Below are 24167 nucleotides of genomic sequence, written 5' to 3'. Positions count from 1 at the left end.
CAGAGCAGCTTTGCGTGTTATTATGAAAGCGTGTTTGTGAGAGCAGACTAGAACATATTTTATTCCTCATTTTGTTAGCTTGATTTATAACCTGCAAATATTTAGACATGTGGTACATGAGCTCGCATCTGCACGTTTGCCGGGCTCCACGGATCCCTACCACCTTCTGCCCAGTCTCCGTGCCAAAAGCTTATCAAGCCCCTCCTGTGTTAACCCAGACTACTCCTGGAGTCAAACGTGGCCATGGTGGGGGGTGGGCAGCCAAACTCACACAGAGAAAACAGCTGCTTCTGCAAGGACAGAGGCCTGGTCCCTTTCTCTATCCCTTGCTTTTAGTGAGTTGGAGCAGGGTCTCTGGGCTTTTGCTTCCCTGTTTAGACAGGGGGTTCCTCTAGCTCGTGAGATGTAGCCCCAGGCAGGGCCAGAGGAGCCTGGATTATATCAGTGACCTGGAGAGGGTGTGGCCCAGCCATGGCAGGTAACTATTAATACGGAATTGAGCTCCTTCTACTTCAGCCAGGCATAGGTTTTTAAGCAGTAACTTCACTCGATCCATTCATCCCACAAACGTGGCACCCACTCACTCTGTGCCAGACACCAAGCTAAGGGCTGAATCTGCCTGGTGTGGGAGAAGAAATAAAAGAAGCGCACAGAAACCCAAGCACACAGCTAGGATTGGTTCCCGTACTTAAAGGAGACCTCCGCAGCCTTTCAGTCCCTACGTGGAAGGTCTACTCAGAAAGGCGAGGGATTCACTCAAGACCTTGCTGCCTTGAGCGCGCCAGAACCCAGGGCGATCCAGAAGCGAGGTTTCGGATTCCCGGAGTCTCAGGCCACTGTCCCAAGCTGCCCGAAGCAGGGAGGCCCCTGTCCAGCTCCGGGAAGGCTGGAGGGAGGTGAGCGCTAGGGAGGGGCCGGACCGCAGAACGCGGGGGCCTGAGGGCCTGGAGGGGTCCGGCGGGGACAGTCGGGCGGCACCGCAGCCTGGTGCGCCCGGAGCGCTAGCGCCTGTGTGCGCGCGAGTGGCAGCCGCGCTCGGGTGGCTCCGCCGGCCGGCCGGGGTCGACCGGGGATCCCGGCTCCCAGGCGCCGGCGGGGGGCCGCGGGGCGCGGCCAGGGCGGCGCTGCAGTGCCCGCAGCGGCGGGCTGGGGGAGCTGTGCCCGCCCGTCCCAAAGGCCCCGGGCGGGGACCCAGCAGCTGGGTCGCCGCGCCTCTAGCTCGGCCCAACTGGGCGGCGTGCGGCCAGGCGTGCCTGCAGCGAGCTGGGGCTCCGAGTGCGCCCGGGCGCCGGGCCGGGGAGGCCCCCCAGGAGAAGCCCAGTCCCGCGGGCTCAGGCCCGCCCCCGTGGGGAGGGGGGGTGTCCCGCGCCGCTGGACCCGCCCAGGTAACCCCATCCTCGGCCCGCCTCCGGCCCGCCCCGCCGGCCGCCCGCCCGCCTCCGCCGCTGCCGCCGCATCCCGGCTCTGGGGCGGCGCTGACAGTCGGGTCCGCCGGGCAGCGGGCGCAGCAGCGGGCGGCGCGGCCGGCTGCTGGGAGGCTGAGCCCCGCCGCGCGCCCCGGCCCGGCGCCCCAGCCCGTCCGCGCGGCGCCCACCTGCCGCCCCGACGGGAGCCTCGCGGACGCTGCCCGGGGCCGGGCGCCCGAGACACCATGAGCCCCCGCTCGTGCCTGCGGTCGCTGCGACTCCTGGTCTTCGCCGTGTTCTCGGCCGCCGCGAGCAACTGGCTGTAAGTCCGGCCGGGGACCGGGCAGGCGGGGCGGACCCTGGGGCAGCGGGCACAGGGGGCTCCCGGCAGGTGTCTCGGCCACGGGACCCAAGGCTCGCGCTCCCGCCCGTTCGTTCTGCCGGCCACCACCACTGTCCGGGCTTCCCTCTGGAGGTCCCGGGAACCCCGCTGCCCCGGGTCAGGCTTCCTGGCCCCGGGCAGCAGGGCCGGCAGCGCGTCTGCACCCGGAGGCGGCCCTGAGTGCTCGAGGGTGCGAGGGGGTGCGAGCGCGGGGCGGTGTCCCCGGAGCGGTGCGGGACGCAATCCGGCAGGCTGACAAGTCGCCGAGGAAGCCCACTGCAGGGAAGGAGTCCCCGGCATAATAGCAGGTTAATCCTGAGGAGTCTGGGCGCGAGCTCCCCGCGCTGCGCCGCGCCGCGCTGCGGGCTGGGCTGGAGGCGTGCAGGGACCTGTTTCTGCTTGGGGGGCGGGAGCCAGGCGAAGAAGGTGAGGACCCGGACGCCGAGCCTCTGAGAGCCCGCAGGCTGGCTCTGGCAGGACCTCGCTGTTCCCTTAGTCAGGAAGAAACTTCTCCCAACCTTTAATAACGAAGGCGACCGCCCCCATCCACCTCTAAGGGTCTTGCCTAAGAAGGTAGGGGGTGGTAACCGCTGGTGACCTGTGTGTTTCTCCTTGACTGGGTCTGCGCTCGCTCTGGAGGATCCCTGGGAAGGAGGAGGAAAGCTAAAGAGATGAGCTAGTGACTAAGAGAACAAGGAACTAGACCTTAGCTCCTTCATCCCTCCTCAGTGACACTTCCCCATGGCCCTGGCTTAACCCTGGCCCCAACTTCTCCTGCCCAGAGCGCTGCCGCCTTCCACTGTGGGCAGCCAGTGGGGAGCCAAGCTCCAGTATTGATCTGAAAAGCATGAGGTGGGAAGGGGGGGATAGCCAACAGTGTAGCTGGGGTTTCCATGGAGACAGTGGGAAAGGAAAAAATTCTCTCTGCATCAAGACCAAAGAACAAATATCTCCCATGAAATTGCCCTGAGTGTCCAATGGCTGTTGCTATGAGGTCATTGTGGCCAGCCAGGGCCCTGTAGACTGGAAAGGAGTGTGTTCGCTGGGGTCAGAGCCACCCAGAGCTTGGGAGACTGAGGTGATGTGGAATTCTCCCAGCTGTTCAGAGAGCTAGCGACTCGGAGGCCCAAAGTGGCTGCAGAGTCTTTGTTTTTCTTGGAGTCTTAATTTGATTAACACTTGAGGGGTAGTGGCAGAGTGGACAGAAACCAGGGCACAGCCGCTGCCCCCGCCCCCTGTGGGGCCTGGGTTGCAGACCCGGGTTGCAGGAAGGGAACTGCTTTGGACTTGAAGGAGTCGGGGGTCTCTGAAGATGCTTCTTAGATGGGCGGCTGTAAAACAGGCATGCCCATCAGGGGGAACTAGAAGTGAGTCTGACCTGCCCAGCACCAAGCACTACCAAAAAAAGCTGAAGAAACAAGTGGGAACTCAAGTGTGTGCGCCAGGCCTGCAGCAAACAGAACCGCCTGCCAGAGAAAGGCTCTTTAGCTCCTTTATAGATGAGGAGACTGAGGCACAGGGAAGGGAGCTACGCACCAAACTCAGCGCTGAAGACCGAACCCAGATGCTTTACTTTCCAGACAATGATAATTTACTTCTTGCCTGAGGCTGTCCCGAAGTTGACCCAGTACACCTAGGTAGAATTGCCTGCCACCCGCCTCCAGCCGGGTCCACCACGCCCTGGTCCCAGCTAGGGAACCAGCCTCAGCTTCAGGTCTTGCAAAGCATGGGGAATTCCAGAGCTCTGTTCTTGAGCCTTGCTCCGGCCTGCACTGTGGGGGGTGGGTGAGGAGGGGAGGCCTGGGGTTGGAGAGGTTGGCAAACCTGTTCTCTGCAGCTGCAATGGTTTCTGTTGCCATGCAGCCTGGCTCTAGACAACTCAGTTCATGCCTGTTCCACCAGGGTTTCAAGCCAGGGGGTCTCTTTATACAACTCAGAGAGGAGGAAGGGGCTTCCCAGGACCCTACCAAACTAGAGAGGCTCTGAAGGGTAAGAGGCCCCAGGCACACACCCCAAACTGGGATCACTGCCTTGTGTATAAACACCTCCATCCTCAGCCAGAAACTGGACCAGCCCCTAGGGAAACAGGTGCCAGTCTAGCCTCCCAGCAGCTTAGGTCTTCATAAAAGAACAGAGGAGAGGCCACAGCTGGAATGAGCAGGACAGTGTGCATGCTCCAGAGCACAGTGGAACTGCAGCTGTGGCTGTCACAGGGACTCAGCTTGGAGACTGGAGAATAATGGCTTAATGACATTGATCACCCACTGCACTGTCTGAACCCTCACTCCCCTGGAACCCCGTTTTACAGATGAGAAGATTGAGGGCCACAGAGGTTAACCCAGAATTACTTACCTAGTAAATGGCAGAGCTATCCAACCCAAGTCAGCCTCCAGAAGCAACAGCTTTGGGTTGGCAGCTGTCCATTCAGGCATGGTGGTGGCACTGTGTCTTTTCAAGGGTGAGCCAAGAGCCATTGAGATGGCTCAGTGGGTAAAGGACTTTGCTGCCAAGGCTGCCAACCTGAGTTCCATCCCTAGGACCCACACGTAGGAGAGAATCACTCTTGCAAGTTGTCCTCTGACCTCCACACACATGCACACATGCACACATGCACAAATAAATAAACATAAAAAGGGGATGAGCCAAGCTGCAGGCCTGGCCCCAAAAGGGACAGTTGGCAGCATGTGCTGAGGGAACAAGACCTGGGTGTACTAGAGGTAGGCTTCCATCCACAGTGGGTTGATAGCTGATTGCAGAGTCTGTGCTGTCTGTGTCTCAGGACACTAGCCTAGTGGAGAAGCCAGGTGTCCCTCTGCCTGCAGGCCCTGGAGCTGGGAGAGCTCTGCAGCCTGAGGCTGGGCAAGCCCAGAGAAGCTGGGCGCTGTGGAATAGGCTGGAGTCTGGTATCTAGAGCAAGGTGGAAGCTTACGCAGCTCCCACCAATGAAGGAGGAATGGCGATGGGGGGGGGGGCGGGGATACATGGCTCATGGTAGAAGGCTTGTATTTGGCCCTCAAGGAACTGCCCTGCTATGTCTGAGTCATGCCCTAGCACCAAGGCGACACCAGGGGGTCAGGGACACTTGGGCTCAGGTCACAGTTCTACACTACATGCTGGGTGGCCTTGAGTGGGCTGTTTCCTCCCTCTGGGCTTGTTCTGAACCCCAAATGGAAAAACTAGGAAGAGTTAATGACAGACAAACTGAGGTATCACTACTGTACGTTTTCTGAGGAAGAGCAGAGGGGTGCGCTGAGCAGGGATGTTAGCAGAACCCCAGTGAGTAAAACAAGAAACCGCTACTGTACTCAAAGTCGGGTCCACAGAGTGGCTCAGAGCTGGGGCTCTGGGACAGACAGCCCAGGGTTTCTACCCCAGCTCTGCCACCACCCCACTGAGGGACCTCGGACTAATGCCTTGCCTCTCATCTGTGAAGTAGTGCTCATGGGTGCAGATGGTTCACAGTGGTGTTCAGAAGGAGTGAGCCCGTGCATGCGGCATGCGAGGTGCAAAGCCAGGCATGCTAATAGAGATGGGGGCCCTGGCAGCTGCTAGAGGCTGGGCACTGCTGTCACCGAGCTGCAGAACTGGGACTTTGTCTATGGGGATGATGAAAAGAAGAGGCATTTGAGGTGCTCCTGAGCTCCATTTGTCCTGAACAGTGCTGTCCAGACAGATCCTACAGTTTTTCAGAGATAGAAGCCCAGGCTGCCCCCTGTCAGTAGCCTCCCAGAGCCAGGAGACCCAGCCTGGCTTGTGGGCATCCTGCTGGCCAGAAGGTTGTTACCGGAAACACACTTCAGTGCCACTGGGGGAATAAAGGGAGGCATCAAGTACCTTATTGGCTCCAAGTCCCCACAGGTGCGCATCCCCGAGCCACGCTCACACATGCCTGTTTGCCCAGCAGGGATGTATGACTCCCCAGGCTACAGGCGAAGAGAGATGGTGTGACTCGCCAGTCTAGGCATGGGTACCTACAGGTAAAGAAGTGGCCCATCTCCCCCAGGAATGTTTCATTGGTTCCCTCCCTCCCCCTTTAAATAGCAAAAGCCCATGTCCTTGGAGCCTCTCCCATGGGTAGTGAGTCACAGTCACTAACACACACTAAGTACTTTACAGTTTACACTGGGACCCCTCCCCACCTTGGTATTGTGGATATTTTTTTTTAGGTCAGTCCTTGACACGCTAGGGCATTTAGCAGTGTATGAAGCCTCTATCCTAGAAACCAGTAGCATACCCAGTGCCAGCTGATGACCCAGTATCTACAGATATCCCAAATGTGTCCCAGGGGCGGGAGGGGAGGTGGGTGTGGGGGGTGAGAGAGCAAGGTTCCCCTGGCACACGTGGTGAACCTTGATGTTTCAGGCACTTTGCACATACTATCCTAACTCCCCCACCCCACCCCAGAGCAGAGGTATGTGGGTGGGCTCCAGCCCCATTCAGAAGTCTGGAGGAAGCAGGGCCTGACCCAAGTCCAAGCCTTAAGTTCTGATACATATACCTGTAATCACCTTCTACTACATATGACATGGTTATGTGGCTTCTGATGCTTGGGAGGTCAAGGCTATGGCACACACACCTCTCAGTGTCCCTCTAGTACCTGGCACATACCTGCCAGGTTATGGGTGCTCGGTCAGCAACGGGTCGGTGAAAGAGGGGCTGAGACACCGAAGGTTGGAGGCCTGAAAGTAGGAAAGTCGGTCTCTGCTTTCCTAGGGCTCAGGTGATACTAGAAGTCCTGCGGTGGGGCAGATGTGCAGGCTGAGCCCTTCCTCACAAGCTAGAGCAGAGCCTCCCAGCCAGCCTGAATCTTTCCCACCCCTCCACACAGGGGGAGGCAGGACCAGGCTCTGCCTGAGGGGTTTGCTCAGGCGGCAGCCGGGACCCAGCTGTCTGCTATGGTTTGACGTTCTTCCCTCCACCCTGGATTAGCCATTGAGCAACTCAGCAAGCATCTGACAAGACAGTGCTCCCCAAACCTGTTGAAACTCGCCCAACTAGGGCCCTGTGGGTGCGCTCGCTCGGGAAGCTGAGCCTTTGCACCAAGCCTCTGCCTCTCCTTCGTACCTGGGGGAGGGAGGGCTCAGGCTGAGCCAACCAGGCACAGATTGATCAGGGAGCTGCTGGCAAGGGTGACAGCACCCGCCTTTGGCCCCGCTGGTCACCCCTCCACTCCCAGCTAGCCTGCAAGAGGTGCTCCTGGTTTGCTCTGCAAGCAGCTGGGAGGCGGAGCTGAGCCAGGACCCACAGTTGCTTCCCAGATTTCCACAAGAGTTGCCAGGTTTTATCTCTGAGTCCCGAGCTGCATCTTCAGTGGTGATTCAGCCAGCCCGAAGGGAAGCTCACTCCCTGCTGTGACCCCTCCAGCCCCCCCTTCTCCTGTAGCCCCTCTCTGCCTCCCCCATTTTCTGGCAAACTGAAAATCAAGCTATGTTTTAGAGGTTCCCCTCCAAGTCAGAACCCCTACAGCTCCTGGAAGGGACTGGGTCTTCACAGAGAGTAGGAGAGAGGGGATGGAAGGAGGGAGGACGCATCCTGCCCTTGTCCTAGAGAGGTTCCTCCCACCCCCAAAGCTCACAGGCAACCTTGGAGGGGGCTGCTCTCCCCGCAGGGGATTGTTGATGTCTAGAGGAGCTTCTGACCTGCAGGGATGCTATTCCCAGCAGCAGCCCTACAATCCCAGGATGAGATCCCAGGAGTTTCTCTCCCGAAGCTGGAGATAGCAGAGCACTCCCTCCTGAGTCATGGGTGCCTCACTGCCCCTGGCACCCCCAGCTTTAAGGATGAATCATAGACATCCCTGTTGGGGAAGGTCTCAGGGAGCGGTGGGCTCGCCCCTTAAAAACACGTCGGGCACCTACTGGCATTGGCACTGTCTGTGCTAGACTCAGAGCCTACAGAATATTCACAGTAAAGCCGGAACTGCAGCCAGCTTTCTTGCCCTGTCTCAAAACTTGCCCCATGGCCAATGAGGAACCGGGGCAAGGGAGGAACCCAGGTTTGCCCAACTGCCTGCTGGGTAGGAGTCGAGGTTCAGTGACAGCCCCACTCCTGCAAGACTGGGTTAGACCACGGAGGTCCCTGGCTGCGGCCGGTCTGTGCTGAAATTCTCCTTGGAGATTTCCTCATCTCTCCTCACTCCCCATCTCCAGGTTCCCTCAGCCATCTGGGAAGGATGTTTCGATGTTGTCAGTGGCCAGGAGACACATGGAGAGTGCTAGTGATTTAGGGAGACCCGGGAGGGGGTGGGGTCATGGGGCACTTTAAACTTAACACCTGCTCACTCCAGAAAGACACCTGACTCAGGGAAAGAAGAAAAAAATTGTGCATGCAGAGTGTGGGGCCATCCCTGTTCCCATCTTAGCGGCTCCCTGTTGGCCCCAGGTCAGCTACTTGCTCCTCTGGAAGACAGAGTATGGAAACTGAAAGAGGGAGCCAAGCCCCTCAATTAGGAGGGACTTAGAGCCCCCTCAGGAGCAAAATGCTCACTCAAGAGATAGAAGCAGCAGAATCAGGAGTTCAAGGCCAGCCTCAGCTACACAGTGAGTTCAAGGCTAGCCTGGGCTACATGACTCTGTCTTTAAAGGGAGAGAGGATATAGCATAGTGGTAGAATGCTTGCCCAGCATGCATGAGGCCTTTCCTTCAATCCCCTAGAACTGCAAAAATAAATAAATAAAATCAAAAAAGAAGGAAGGGTGTACACCTGAGGGTCTCGGGTAAGAGGAGTTAGGAATCCTAGAAATCAGGAAGCGTGGGCTCCAGAGGAGGTCAGCATTTCTCTCTAACTTAGAAAACAACCATTGGGCCTAGTAGAGTTGGCCTTGGCATTCAGAGTCCTGTCAGGCAGGACGGAGGCAGGACAGAGGCAGCCCATTATCCCCACAGAACACCGTGAGTGTCTCTGGTGCTGGTCACTCCCCACTGGCCGCCCTCAGGGTTCCAGCCAGTGGTGGTACCTCCTTCCGATGACTTCAATGGCTGCAGAGACCACAGATAACACAGCATTACTATGGGGATGTTCATTACCTCAGCATCCTTCACTCCTAACAATACTCCAACACCCCTGCTATAGACACAAGTCTGGAAGCATGCGTCCAGGGAAGAATCAGGCCACCTTGCTCAGATCAGTATCTGATGACATTGAACGGTCCCACCCTCGGAGCCCCGGGCCATCTTTGGTGCCTAAGCAGCCAGCCCCCAGGCTGGGGTGGGGCAGAATGCCCCGTTTCAAGTGACCCCCCCGTGACCAGCTTGAGTACAAGCCTTGGAGCCTTGGTGCCTTGTAGAGAGCAGGGTTAAGATGCCCTCTCTGCGGTGACACGGCCATGCGGAAGCATGTGACTACTGAGCAGTGACACAGGTGACAGATGTGGTAGGGGCCGTGCTTCGGGTCACCTTCCCTCGACAGTCTCCCTCGGCACACTTAGGCTTGCACTGGACACGAGTCCCCGGCTCTGGATCTCCCTGTGGAGACATTTCCTCCACACCCCCCTTCACCCCTGACCCTGGGAGTGTGGAACAGACGGAGGCACTGGGGACCTGTTCTCCAACTCCGCACATGCACCTGAAGATTCTCCCCGAAACCTACAGTTCAAATCGTACCAAAGTGATCCGTCATCCCCCGGTGAGGCACGTAGCTGAAACAAGGCCAGGGCCTGGCTCTGTGAGAGTGGAGAAGGCCTGAACTAAGACAGACCAGCACAGACTCCCACAGGCCCTGCTGGGTACAGAGGTGGGAAGGGCCACAGAGGTTAGAAGTTTCCCAGTGGTTCGGCCTGGGATGTGTTTAGTTCATTTCTACCTCCTATAGTAAGAACAACTGATCTCCCCATTTTACAGAGGAGCACATTGAGGCCAAGGCTCCAAGATGTTCACTAATTTGGCTTGAGTGACACAGAGATAGGAGTCTGACCTAGGTTGTTTACCCCTCTGCTTGCCCAGAGGAGACAAAGGTCTCAGAACAGGATCGCAGTGGAGGTCAGTACCACAGCCACTCAAACTGGTTAAAGAAACAGTGGGCGGCTTGAATGGTCGGCTGTGTAGCAAGGGTCCTTCCTGGAGAGCTGCACACTCCTCTCACTCCCTGAAAACACTGCCCCAGATGGAGTCTATGGTCCCTTCCTTCCACCTAGCTGTATCCACTAGCTGAAAGTCGCTCTTGCTCCTACACTGTCCCCTTCGGGTACCCCCTCCTGCCAACTTGGCCTCCTTCCTCTCTGGTATGGAGGGCACAACTACTCCTGAGGAGGCTCTAAATGTGGCCTGGGCAGGCAGAGAGGCCAAAGGGAGGGGGCAGAGAAGCCCGGGCTGGTGTCCCAGCCCCCACCTGGACACTGTAGGGCCAGGACCAGTGCCACTGACCTGCTCGGCTCCCCACCACGGCCACGCCTTCCCGGCCCCCTCTCATCTAGAGTCCAGGGAGTGCCAGGGAAGAGCCACAGAGGTGTGGATTAGCCTCTCCAATTTTGTATATTTTGTTTAAAAAAGCAAGCAAACCTGGAAAAGCTTGGGACAAGCCCAGCTAATTTTAGTTTCTAATGAAAACAGCAGGTGGCTGAGAGGATCTGATCTCCCTGGCAGGGCCAGGGCCCTCAGGCCTCCTCGCAGGCTGCAAGCTCGGAGGGGAGGGCCTCCTGGGAGGAGCCTGCAGGACCTACAGGCCCCATTCGAGAAACTGGGCACGAGCTGGCCGGCGGCTGCAGCAGGGGCACCCTGGCCTGGTGGGTAACCTGATCGATGGCACGGCCATGGCTGGAGTCCTGGGTGACCGGGGCAGCAGGTGGCAAATTGCTAAGCCCATGCTCAGCAACAGCAGGAAGAAGCCCAAACAGGAGCAGCATAACAGGCCGGGAAAAGCAGGGATGATCAGCCGTCAGGCCCAGGCCCTGGCTCTGCCTCTTCCAGAAATGGCTGTGCAGTCGATATTTGAGCCTGAACCAGCTCCCGGGTCAGTGAATGGCACATGTGTCTCTGGGGGAAAGGTTGAGCCACCCCATAGGGCACTAGGAGGGACCACAAGGCTGCCCCCATCTTCCTCTCTCACTCCTGTTCTTCCTTCCCTTAGGTACTCTGCCATGGGGGTGGGAAGGCATCAGGACAAAGCCCCCTAGCCGAGTTGCAAACATTACTGAATACCTTCTGTGTGCCGTGCCCTGGGAGAGGCCCAAAGAGATGCAGCCTGAGGAGTCAGCTCCCCAGCTGTCCAGTGGGGCAAATCCACAGGCAGAGACAGGGGAGAGTTGAGAGCCCAGAGCTGTTTGCTGCTAGACAGCTCAGGGACTTCCACGTCGCTTCACCTCTGGGGGCCTCCGTTTGCTTGGTTCATCTGTGAAGTGAGGTCAGGTACCAGCCAGGTTCCAGGACAAACACGTGGAATGAGAACAGGCCAAGGCCACTGAGGACGAGGGTGCCAACCCTCTCTGGCCTATGCCAGCTCTGGCACCCGCCAGACAAACCCCTAGGGTCTCAGAAAGCAGGAGCAGAGATGGCAAGGCCTTCCATACATGGCAGGGGCCGCTATTGTGTCAAGTAAAGGCAGGACTGGTAGGTGGGCATGGTGCTGCTGGAGGCAGTTTCTCGTCATCTTCCTGGATGCTGTCCCAGTGACTCACAGCAATGGCAGCCGGGCAGTGTCCCTACCACAGTCATTTCGGCCTGTCTCCCTATTACATTCGGAGCCCGAGGGAGGGAGGAGTGCTCAGTTCCTCGAGTCCATCACTCCCGTTTGGTGGCATGGGACCAGCAGGCCCTCTTCTGCCAACAGAAGGAGCACTCAAACTCGGATAGTGGGAAGGGCCACACAGACTTACCAGCGAGCTCACTGTGCCCATAGCCAGCTCCATGTGGAAGAGGACTTGCCTCCAGTCACAGTGGACTGATGCTCAACCAGACCTCGCTGCCTGTTCCTTCTGGCCGAAGGCTTCAGGCCCTGCATGTGTCCCTTCACCAGAGACCAGGCAGGGCCCAATCCAGCCAGACCTGACCTGCTTAGCTTCAGGGAGGGGAAAAAGAGGTCTAGATAAGGTTAGACAAGGTATGTGCCCCCAAATCTCAGAGGGAATGGGGTCTCCACCCTTTTCTGAGAGTCCTAGCCTGAGGGGGGACAGGAAAATAGCCAATGGTAGGTTCAACTCCTTGACTCTTCAAGGAAAGACACAGTGGCCTCCGAACAGAGTCCTGGCCCACCGCCAGTAGCTGAGCTCTTGGAGCCCCCTGCAGGCCAAGAGTGACTTGTGGGTGTGGTTCTGTAGGAGACCCCCCTTCATGTGGTAAAGGAAGCAAGATGCACCCAGGCAGGGCTGGAGCCAGGTTCCCCACTTCCAGATGTCCCTTCTCCTGACCCTTACTACTTTCCTTTCCTTTCTCCCATTCCAAGAGACTCAAGTTCCTCCATGGATTAGCCAGAGTGCTGCTAGTCCACTCACTGATTAAGCCATCTCCCTCGGTCCTGGGGTATGCCCAAAGAGCTTGCTATTCACGTGTGAGAAGCTGAGTTTGATTCCCAGAACCCACATAAAAAGCCAGGCCTGTTAGTGAGGCTGTGAGGGCTGAAAGGGGCCCTGGAAGACCAGGAATGAATATCTAGGGAGGTTGATCCGTCTGGATTGGAGACTACCCATCTCCTTTGGCCCACAGGGGCTGCTAGAGACAGATCCTAAGATGCACCCAGCTAAGCTAGGTGCGTTAGCACACCTTGCCACATTCAACCCTCACATTAGCCCTCTGGAATAGAAGCCATGACTCCAGTATGGATAAGGAAAGCTAGATTCAACCTTACAGCCGTGTGGGGGTGGAGGGCTTCTCTGTGAGCCAAGACCACAGTGTCGACAAGGATGTCCCAGGCTGAGCCTTCTGGGACTCAGCAGAAAACGTCACGATAGTTTTTCAAGACTGCTCTCTAGGCTGGTAGCTTCCCAGCTGCACCTGGAGACCTGCCCAGAGCTGAGAGGACACGAACACTAAGAGTCTGGGGGGGGGGGGGGCAGGCACCTGTGCTTTCCATAACCCCACACATGTTCCCAGGGCAGTCAGATTCAAGAACTAACCCTAATCCGACCCACTGGCCTGACCAGCAAAATTTGGGTGCTACCTGCATATCTCCAGGGGCAGAGAGGCCCAGACTACACCTCTCCCAGCATGCTTTGAGTGAACCCAGTTCCCAGCAGCTGCTGCCCAGGCGGTCAATCTCTAAGTCACACAAAAATCTATCAAAGGCTGTGAAGTCGCACAGAAGCAAGCTCTACCTCCCACCAGCTGTGAACCTTGGACACAAGGCAACAACTTCTCTTTGCCTCAGTCTTCTCCACTTTCAAATGGGGGCTCAGGCTGTGGTGCTACTCGGTTAGTCGAGGATTTGCCTAGTATGCACAAGACCCCAGCACCATGGAAACCAAGTGCGATGCTGCATGCCTGCAATTGGAGGGGTGGGGGCGGGAGGGTCAGATGTTCAAGGCTATCCTTGGCTACATAAAAAAGCAGGAAAAAATGAAAGGGTGGCTAGTTCCTTGGGAACACCCAAGGCCAACCTCTAACCTCACAGGGATGTGCACACAAGTACGCACGCGTGTGTGCACGTGTGCACACACACACACACACTCGTATACACACATACACTCACACACACACACTCACATAATCCACCAATGTTTTTTTAAAAAATGGATGCTTATCGAGTCACTGAGAGGATTAAATGAAATAATGTAAAGTGCTTCGCCCAGGTCTAACTAGGTTCCATAAAACTTAGCTCTTATCATGATAGTAAAACCGTCCCATATAAGACTTTCTGTGTGCTTTCCAATTTGGTCATTCCCTCATTCAGTAAACAGAACAAGTTCTGCCTTTTGCTTCAAGCCTGTGTCAGGCTCCATACTGACCACTAATCCGTGAGCTGAGGGAGTTGTCCCCAGAACAGGAGATGAGACAGTCCCCAAGAACCTTGAGTGCAGAAAGAGAACAGTAGGCATCAGGGCAGCTGTGCATCACGTCCAACCCCTGTCCCCAGGTACCTGGCCAAGCTGTCGTCGGTGGGCAGCATCTCCGAAGAGGAGACGTGCGAGAAGCTCAAAGGCCTGATTCAGAGGCAGGTGCAGATGTGCAAGCGGAACCTAGAGGTGATGGACTCAGTGCGCCGTGGCGCCCAGCTGGCCATTGAGGAGTGCCAATATCAGTTCCGGAATCGACGCTGGAACTGCTCCACGCTGGACTCCCTGCCCGTCTTCGGGAAGGTGGTGACACAAGGTGAGGAGGGGATTCTGGGGGCAGGGGCTGTCTGTGTGCAGCCCCAGGTGTCTGGGGAATGGCACTTCTAGGGCCAGGCATATCTAAGAGGGCTCAGGGACAGGAGCAGCACAGGGCCTGGGCAGCAGATAAAGAATGCAATGGAGGAAACTGTAGGGGATGAGTAGGGAGGAGGTGAGACAGTGGTCTGTGATCACAAAGCACTCTCAAGTGCAGTTGGTCCAGAATAAACTGGAGTGGCCCTTATTTTCCAGAGAGGGAAACTGAGGCTCAAAGAAGAGACAGGACTAGCCTGCTCCAGGCTCCTCAAAAACTAGGAGCAGAGTCGGGCTTCAACCTGGGGCGCTCCGCTCACCTTTGCACCTGGCCTTGGGTCCCGGAACCCGTTTGTGAACCCCTATGTGGCAGGTCTCTAGAACACCTCTAGTGTGGCCAGCTCCTGTCCTCTAGGGCTCACAGCCCATCAGGGACCAGACCATCCACGGCAGCCCAACAGAGACAGCTCGCACACCCGCAGCACTAACCATGGGTCAGGCACTGTTTTAAGGACTGTGAGAATCACTCCACCTAATTCATCTGCCCTCTGAGTCTGGCTTCCGTGTAGCAAGTACAGAATTGGAGGTACAAAGCAGTTAAATGACGTGCCTGGGGTCACAGAACCAGAGGATGGAAGGATCTGAACATGTGTCCAGGCAGGGTCTGCACTGTCACTACCAATAAACACAAGAGCAACAGGAAAGGAACTTGGAGGTCTCCCCTGGCCAACACTGGGCGCTCAGAAAGGCTTTCCCAAGGAGATCAGGCCACAGCTGAAGACTGGTAACATGAGAGAGCATTAAGCTAAATGCAGGTGAGGCCGGGCCCAGCTGAGGTTCTGTGGAACTGGGAGGTTCTGGCAGCACTGAGGTCAGACCCCTGTCCTCAACGGGGATGCTGAAAGCCAACTTTCTACCTCTCTACCTTCTGAGCACGAAGCTGACACGTCTGAGCCACCAAGTCGATGGGGCTCTTTGGCCCATTCAAGCTGCAGGAAGAGGTTGCCTGGGCCAACCTTTGTCTTGGCACCTGTGGGCCTGGACAGCCCCGGCTGCTGGGCTTGTGGCAGAGTATTCGGATGCTCTTGGAAACCAACTGTGATTGAAATTTGGAAGCCATTCTCCTGGGAGCTGGCAAGGGCCAGCAGGCATGAGCACACTTGGCATTACTTAACTGTGCTGTTCTGAGAAAGAGACAGATGCCCAATGAGCAGTCCAGTGGTGAAGGCTCACGGTGGGGATGGTGCTGCTGCCCAGGGCCCAGAGCTGCACTGGGGAGGCCCCAGAGCCAGCTTCCCTATGGATTCTGCTCTCAGGAAGCCCCTTTCACACAATGGGTGTATCCTCTAGAGCAGTGGTTCTCAACCTTCCCAATGCCGAGATGCTTCAATACGGTTCCTCGTGTGTGGTGACCCCCCATCATAAAATTATTTTGTTGCTACTTCATAGCTGTAATTTTGATACTGTTATGAATCGTAATGTAAATATCTGATATGCAGGACATCTGATAAGCGACCCCCAAAGGGGTCACAACCCACAGGTTGAGAACCACTTCCTATGATCGGCTGTCACATGCTGTGTCCTCCTCCCCAAAACACCCAAGCATTTCTCCACCAGCTACGCGGCCCCCACCCAGCCCCTCCTTCCTTCTGCCCCAGCCCTTCCCTCTGGGATCTGTGCCTCTGTAGTGTCATTTCTTTGAAGACATATATAACACAGGCAGGCTAGCCTTGAACTTGCTTTATAGTCCAGGCTGGCCTTGAACTTGGCAATCCTTCTGCCTCTGCCTCCCAAGTGCTGGGGTTACTTACAGGCCTAAACCAGGCTCTATATTCTTTAAAGGGCAGTATATTTTGTATTTTGTTGTATATATATATATATATATATATATATATATATATATATATATACACAAGTTGCAGGGTGTGTTTCCTAGATATTCATTATTAGAATCGCTGGACATTTTAATCTAGCTGATTCACTACTATGTATCTAGATACACATTTTTTTTTTAATGGAAACCATGTGTGCTCACACTGCTTCTTTATACCTTCACACTGACATGTGACAACTCCCGCCCATGCTCCCTTCCCCATCATGGCATCCCCAAGCAACAGTGACGGCTCATGTCCCTGTCACTTAGCATACCTCCAAACCTTGCATGGAGGACAGTCAGTAGGTGTCGGCTAGTGATGGACAGCAGGTCAAGATAAGGACTTGAAAGCACAAGGAAAGGGAGGCATGATTGGTGAGTGCCAGCCTGAAGCTAGGAGGGACCTCAGGACCCTGTGGAATAGTCTCTCTTTCTCACCTGTGAGCAGGAGCCAAGGAAGGGACTAGCCCTGTCAGCAAGTATGGGGGACACAAGAACCCTGTCAGGCCAAATGGAAACTGTTGGAGAGTTCTAAAGTCCGAGTGGCCTGGACAAGAATCCTGTCCCCTTGGAGCTAAATCAAGGCACCCTAAGACCAGGCCAGTCACAACTGACAGACACTAGCCATGTCTGGGGGTTAAATCTGAGCTCATGGCACACGCCCACCTTCCTGCATTTTGTATCTGGTTTTCTTCACTAGTAAAATTTCTCTTGGAACACTCTTACCTGGTCAGTCTCCACTGAGCCAGGGGGAAGGGGCCTCATTGCCGGGAGCACAGCACTGGCTTTGGAGGCCAGCAGAGATAGGCAAACCTAGGGCAGGTGACTTCATTCCTCTGGGTCCTTCTCAGGGCTGTTGCTGACATTCAGTGGCTTGTGCAGTAACTACTTCAAATAGGCCCTGACCTGAGAGCAAGCCAGCTTCACAGGGGCTTCCCAGTCACTGCAGCAGTGACTACCAGTCTGGAAGGCCTCTTGCCCCAGCTATGGGGGTTGGGGGGAACTCAGCAGGTGTCTGCATACATGAGTTACCTGGTTGGGGCAGTGATCTCAGAAATACAAGGGGACAGAAAAGATCCCCCTTTGGGTCCAGACTGTAGCCAGCGGAGAAAGGAGTGTTGTTTGCTGGCCTATCCTGTGCTATCTAGTCCAGATCATCCTCCCAACAGCTCTGAGTTTATGTCATTCCCAAGTCACAGCTGAGAAGTCTGAGGGAGCCAAGGGTGGTGATGACCCAGATCCTGGCCCTGCCAGCTATGAGAACTTGGGCAAGGTCCGTGCCCTCTCTGTAACTCAGTGTCCTTCCTAGAAAGTGGGGACAAACCCAGGGCCCACCTGCTGAGATATCTGGAGAGTACATGGGGCAAGGATGAAGCTGTGTCCGTTCCCTGGCCTCCATCGGGACACCTACCTCGTGCCCAAAGGTTACCACACCCAGGGCCTCCTCGCCAACCCAGCTCACCCTCAGCCAGTTCTTGCCCGGTTCCAGCTCCTTTCTGCTGGACTGGCATCCCTCCCACCGTCTGGAGACACATCACTGTGATGTGTTCCCAGGTCTTGGGGCAGACAGCCTCCAGTTCCCATTCTGCCCTTTGCTGCCGAAGAGCCCTGACGTGCCTTATGTTTTCAAGGGATCAATCTCAGATTGCTGGGAGTCCTAGTCAGACATGAAAGACCCCTCTACACAGTGGTCCTCAGAAATAACGGTGTTGGACCTATATGATCACTTTGAACCCCCAGCCCCCAGGCCGCATTGAGGCCAGACCCGTGGGGCCGAGACTTGGGGTACTCAGGGAAGGAAAACAGCAGAATGGAGTTGTGGGTGTGAGGAGGGTAGGATGGAAGGGGAAGAAGGCAGCAGGGTGGGCACTAGAGAGCAACGCCTTCCCCTGGCCTGGGGCAGGAGCAGGCAAAGATGCCTTCCTCCTGCAACTACAGCGTGACCAGGGTGAAGTATCTACTGCCTCCCCAGGACACCCCACCACGGCACTCCCAGACCCACCCCAATGCACTTAGAGGAAATTAGGCCCTGGTATGTCCTCATCTAGAAACCAAGGCTCCAGCCTGGGTACCTGGGAAGCCCTAGGGGCCATACCACTGAAGCCAAATGGCTGGAACCCAGGGTCGGTAAGAAAAGGATGAGTTCAAGTTCTGGCTACTCCACACCCCAGCTGGGTAACACTGGACAAGCTGCCTTACTGCTCAGCACCTCACTCCACTTGTGTAAAGTGAGGACAAGCATCTATTCCTATCGCATTGTGAAAAGCACCTCAGCTAAAGGACTGAGTGCTCAGACGACGCCCGCACACAGTAGGCTGGCTGTGAACTGGGGCTTTGGTTAATAGGGCCTTGGAGAGCCTCTTCCTTCAGTCACTGAGAAAATGAAGACATTATGGTGACCTCAGTCCAAGCAGAAGGATGTTTAGAGAATGAGGCAGTGGTCTCCTGAGCAACCCCATGGGGAGACTAGTATCCCCAAGAACACTGGCACTAGGGGGCAGAGGTGAATGAGAGCCAGAATTGGGCAAGGACTGCCTTGTAGCTAAAGAAACAAAGGGACCTCCCAGGGCAAAGGGCTGAAGCCACCCACCAGTCCCATCAGCCCTACCTCCTGGGACTTCCCTTCCCCCTTGGTCTTTGGGGCAAAGATTTGTGCTGGTTCAGGCCTGGAAATACCAGAAATACCAGAAACTGAAGTTGTCTCTCTTTGGGCGGCCACAGCATAAAACCAACCAACGTGAGCCTGCTATTAACCTCAATTAGCTTGGAGAAGATTCCATCCCAGACTGTCGAGGCTCCATTGCTCCAGCCAAGCCCCTCAATGCAGGCCCAAAATGGCCAAGCAGAGAGTGGGCGGTGGAAAGGAACGGTGGGTGGTACTCCCCGCTCAAGGACTGCACCGAGAACAGGGTGTCCTGAGTGTTGGGGGCTGAGCTACCTCCTACTCCAGAGCCCAGGCTGGGCTGCCTCTGTCCACAGACGAGCGAGCACAGTGGAGGTGACTGTTCTCATCTGACCATGGTGACTGCTCCCCAGGGCAGCTGGGAGCGCAAGCCTGGGTGTCGCAGAGGTAATTGCCAACCCTGGGGCCAAAGCCTACCCCCAACCCTCTTGTGGACACAGACCCTGCATCAAAGAGACAGAAGGACAGTCACAGCACACAGAGGCCCTCACAGGGTCTCGGATAGGAGCAAGCCCCGCTGTCTGGTCACACACCCAGCCAGCATGCACACTCTGCTCACACACTGCCCCAGCTCACCCCGAGAAAAAGACTCCACAACAGCTACACCCCCAGGCACAGTTCCTAGGAGGATAAAAACATCCATTCAGGCAGGGGAGGAGGGCTGTCACCAAAATAGAATTGCTGAGCAGCCATGGGCAGGAGATGCAACCACTGCAGAGGCGGGCAGACCTGTGCTACTGACTCCTGCTTCCCTCACCTCCTGGCTGTGGCTATGAGAGGAAGAAGTCTTCCCCTCCAGGAACCTGCTGGCTAGTCTCCTCTGGACATTGGGGGCAGATCAAACTGGCAGGGGCAGAGGACTTGTGTACAATACCCCCCCCACACACACACACACACCCCGTCAGCAGGAGAGGCTCAGTGTTAGGAGCTGCCAATACTATAGTTTGCTCTTCAGGTCTCAAGGAAGCAGGAGACATTTGTAAGTCGCAGGCTTGGCCTCAGAAAAAGAGCTCAGTCAGAGGGTCACAAGGGGGAGAGCTGGAGCGGCAGTGTGGCTGTGCCCCTTCACAGCACCATAGCCATCTCACTTCCCCGGATTGTCACAAAATCACACGACCATCGCTTGCCATCTGGAGGAGGCTGAGAACAGCTGAATGATCAGGCCCTGAAGCCAGGCTGTCTGCTGGTTCAGCCACGTGCTGTGTGACGAGCTGCCAAGCCTCTGTAAAATGGGGGTGACCACAGCTCTTGCCTCACTGGGCTGCTGGGCTGCACTGGTCCTCACGTGTGAAGAAGGTTCAGCTACTGGTGTGATCAGAACAAGGACCTACTGTGTGCTTGGCATGCAGGCTTTCCACCTGCCTTGACCCTCCTTGGCGTCTAGCATTCAGCAGCCTCCATATACCTCTTCCTTTATGCAAAGAAAGTACAGATGTGGTGCCCTAGGACCTAGCCCTTCTCTCCCTCTGCCTCGCACAGGGACCCGGGAGGCGGCCTTCGTGTACGCCATCTCTTCGGCAGGTGTGGCCTTTGCAGTGACAAGGGCGTGCAGCAGTGGAGAGCTGGAAAAGTGTGGCTGTGACCGGACAGTGCACGGGGTCAGCCCACAGGGTAAGCACGGGTGTTTAAAGGGGAGGGCAGGGGCCTAGCCCTGGCCCAAACTCACTCTTTATACCCTCCACACCCCAGGCTTCCAGTGGTCAGGATGCTCGGACAACATCGCCTATGGAGTAGCCTTCTCACAGTCCTTTGTGGACGTACGGGAGAGAAGCAAGGGGGCCTCCTCCAGTAGGGCACTCATGAACCTTCACAACAACGAGGCCGGCAGGAAGGTAGAGTGACATCAGTCCCATTGGCACTGGGGTAGGACTGCATGGGCAGAGTCCCTAAAACAGCCCACAGCTACTCTGGAAAGGCTCATGTCACCAGGCACCTCTGTAGGTCAAGGGTTGGTAGCGGGAGGGAGGGAGCAGGTGTTATACAACAGTGTAAGTGGCCTTGTCCATACATATCTGTGTGGATCCAGTCCTGTCTCAGGCTCTGGGACAAGCAGAAGATCTGGGATTTGGACCCTCACATTCACCCACACACCCATGACACCACTTGACTCCCTGATGTCTACTTCCAAGGTCTCTGGAGATTTAGCACAGCTCCCATCAGGTCACCTGTCACTCACTCAAATGCTTCTTAGAACACTGCCCTTTACTGCGGCCTCCAGCAACCCCAAGTGCCCCAAGTACAGGGACAGCACCTCATTAGTCTGTCCCCAACACTGCTTGCCAGCTCAGCGTAGCACCCAGGAGGTATTTCTACCAAGGAGGCACAACTGTGAACCCCTTGATTCTGCATCAGCCATGGGGTCCTGGTATGGAGTATGTCCGTGTGTCGGTCCCCAGGGGTCCCCCTCCCACCTCCACTGCCCCCGATCACCCCTCTTGCCTCCTCCCCAACAGGCCATCTTGACGCACATGCGGGTGGAGTGCAAGTGCCACGGGGTGTCGGGCTCCTGCGAGGTAAAGACGTGCTGGCGAGCTGTACCGCCCTTCCGCCAGGTGGGCCACGCCCTAAAGGAGAAGTTTGATGGTGCCACAGAGGTGGAGCCACGGCGAGTGGGCTCCTCCCGGGCACTGGTGCCACGGAATGCACAGTTCAAGCCACATACAGATGAGGACCTGGTGTACCTGGAGCCCAGTCCAGACTTCTGTGAGCAGGACATGCGCAGTGGTGTGCTGGGCACGCGGGGCCGCACGTGCAACAAGACATCCAAGGCCATTGATGGCTGCGAGCTGCTGTGCTGCGGCCGTGGCTTCCACACGGCACAGGTGGAGCTGGCCGAGCGATGCGGCTGCAGGTTCCACTGGTGCTGCTTCGTCAAGTGCCGTCAGTGCCAGCGGCTCGTGGAGATGCACACGTGCCGGTGACTGTTCTCACCTGTGCCCAGCACCACCTGCATGGCCCAGGGAAGGCCAATAATTTAAACAGTCTCCCACCACCTACCCCAAGAGATACTGGTTGTATTTTTTGTTCTGGTTTGGTTTTCGGGTCCTCAAGTTATTTATTGCCAAAAACAGGCAGGCAACCCCAAGGGCACCAACCAGGGCCTCCCCAAGCCTGAGCCTTTGTGTGTGGCTGCCACTGACCAAAGGGACTTTGTTTATGCCTCTGGCTGTCTACACTGACCACTGCTGACTACTCAGCTGCTGTTGGTGTCTATTTTTCTACATGTAGACTAAAAAGTTGGTAACAAGGAGTGACTGTGTACCCGCCATCCAGGGAAACAGATGGCCCTATGGCAGGGGCAGCAGGTTCCATCTTGGTGGAATTTATATCACCGGCAATAAAGGAGCTTGCACCTCTGCACACCACACATACCCAGGGACCGCTGGAAATCTGAGTCTGGGAACCCTGACTCTTAAAGTCCCTAGAAAGGGAATGGACAGGTACCAGGTCAAAAGCTAAGGGTTCCTCTCAGCCCTCACGTGAGCAGCTAGATTCCAGACAGGCACACAGGTGAGGAAGGGGCAAGAATGCCCATCCTAGGCCAGCCTGCCTCAGTCTCCTCGTTGGAAAGGGAAACTGCCCCTACTCCTAGACCCTCCTAGGCAGGGTAAGGCTGTCATCCTGGATCAGATCCTAGCTTGGGCCTAGCAAGTCATATCCCTGTGAGTCACCTCACAGTGCTGTCCTCTGTGACTCTGAGAATGGAAATGTCACACATAGAGACAGGAAAGGGCTGTGCAGAGATCCCACCCTATGATATCTCACTCACATAACAAAATTTATTGAGCAAACACTGTTCCAGGCCCTGTCCTGGGGTATCTCCCTTGGTGACCACATCTGTCCTGGGGACAGACATAGAAGCACACACCCTCTTTACAGCAGGTAGTCATGCCTGTCAGCCCCACAAGACCTTGGTAGAGGAAGAGCCAGGCTCCTCCTTAGTCCCTGTATCCAATGACAGAGATACAACAGGCCTCCTTGGGCCTGAGCAATGGGACAGAGGCTCTGGCTAGAATAAAAGGTACAGGGAGGCAGTAGGAGCTGGAGACCACAGGCTGGGCTGGAGCCCACATGGTTGCAGAGGGTTAGGAGGCTGAGGTATGAAGAGCAACAGCTGGAAGGCTGATTAGTGAGGTCTCAGAATCCAAGGCACCTCCTTCCCCAGGACCTCAGGTCCCCAAGGCCTGAAGTACAGTAAGGACAAAAGATTCCCCAAGGGGCAGCATCAGTAGCTGGTGCCTGACCCAATGACAAACTGTCAAGAACCTACCTGTTCTGCGCACAGGACACATACATACCCAACTGCTCCTCAGTTGGGTGACCAATCCTCAGAGGAACTTCCTAGCATGGTCTCCAAGTTGCTCCCATGTCCAGGACTCCAGGTTTGATATCTTCAGCTCTGAGATCCCCTTTGGGACTCTGAAACCCAAGCTCTTTGCTATTGGTAGTGTGAACGCAAAATCCAGGATTCTGAACATGGGCTCAGGCCTGCACAAACTCTCCTCTGAATCTGTGGTTTGTGCCTCCTGGCGTTGGCTCCCTCACAAAGAGGGTCAACACCCTTGGCCCCCATCCAAGCTCTCTGCTCACTGTCCATCTGAAGAGGCAGCCAAAACCAAGTGAGATGCTGGAACCACATTCAAATGCAGGGATAATCTTGGGCAGGCTGTCTCTGATGTGGATGAAAGCTGAGCTGACCAAGGGTCTCCACAGCTGCCCAGCTGGGCCCACTGCTCCTCTAGTAGACTTAGTTCAGCACCAAGGAAGATACAGCCCCCTCCACAGAGCCAGGCCCAGTCAAATGAAGCAGGGGAGCTGTCCCTTCATAGAATGCTGAGCCAGGAACCCCATCCAAGAGCAGTGGGGTTCAGACTGCTTACTGGTTTGATGGACACTGTTCCAAGAAGGAGGATACCTAGTGCCCCCAAGATGATCCTCCTGGGGTTCTGCAGGCTGTGACTAGGCGAATCAGACCACAGGCTCGAACCACTGCTAAGGACAAAGGAATCCAGAGCCACAGAAAAAGAGCTTCGTTGGACTTGTCCAGCTCCAAACTGTCTCAACTACAAAGAGCTGGCAGAGGGCTGACAGAGCTCATCACACCTGGGTCAGGAAGGACCCAGGAACTGGACAGAAGGTCCACATCCTACCTGAACCACTCTCCACTGTTCTTGTCATGAGGCAAAAGTGGTACTCCTCCAAGGCCAGGGCTGGATAAACCCCAGCTCTGGATGCTGCTACCCTACTCTGCTGCCCCATCCCATCCTCCAATTTTTATACAAGGCTCCTTGGCATTGTGACATCCCCATGGCATAGTCTGAGATGCACGATAAAATGGTTATTTCTTTATCTGGCAATTGTAGCTGTGACCTTTTTTTATAGAACAGAGAGAAGAGAGAGACTTCGAGGACATGGACAAAGCAGGAACTATTTGCTAAGTAAGTATTTATAAAGTGAATTCTATGGGAACATCCCATCCTTGCCTCTTTGCTTCTTAAGAACTGGTCTGAGGCCCACCAGGACCTATCTATATATGCTGTCTCCAATCAGCC

General features: G+C 56.0%; 1 protein-coding gene across 1 annotated transcript; it reads left to right on the top strand.

The window, feature by feature from the left end:
• Positions 1–1569: 1569 nt before the first annotated feature.
• Positions 1570–23964, top strand: Wnt4 (Wnt family member 4). The gene is made up of 5 exons (XM_052717961.1): positions 1570–1728; positions 13789–14024; positions 20095–20226; positions 20305–20447; positions 21069–23964. The coding sequence occupies exons 1-5, from the start codon at positions 1652–1654 to the stop codon at positions 21534–21536; spliced, it is 1056 nt and encodes a 351-aa protein (XP_052573921.1). The 5' UTR covers positions 1570–1651; the 3' UTR covers positions 21537–23964.
• The last annotated feature ends 203 nt before the right edge of the window (positions 23965–24167 follow it).

This window comes from Peromyscus californicus, unplaced genomic scaffold (genome assembly GCF_007827085.1).
Source record: "Peromyscus californicus insignis strain IS unplaced genomic scaffold, ASM782708v3 Scaffold_5__1_contigs__length_169319896, whole genome shotgun sequence".
Classification (NCBI taxonomy): domain Eukaryota; kingdom Metazoa; phylum Chordata; class Mammalia; order Rodentia; family Cricetidae; genus Peromyscus; species Peromyscus californicus.
The sequence above is the reverse complement of the archived record's forward strand: the minus strand, read 5'-3'. Positions and strand labels throughout refer to the sequence as shown.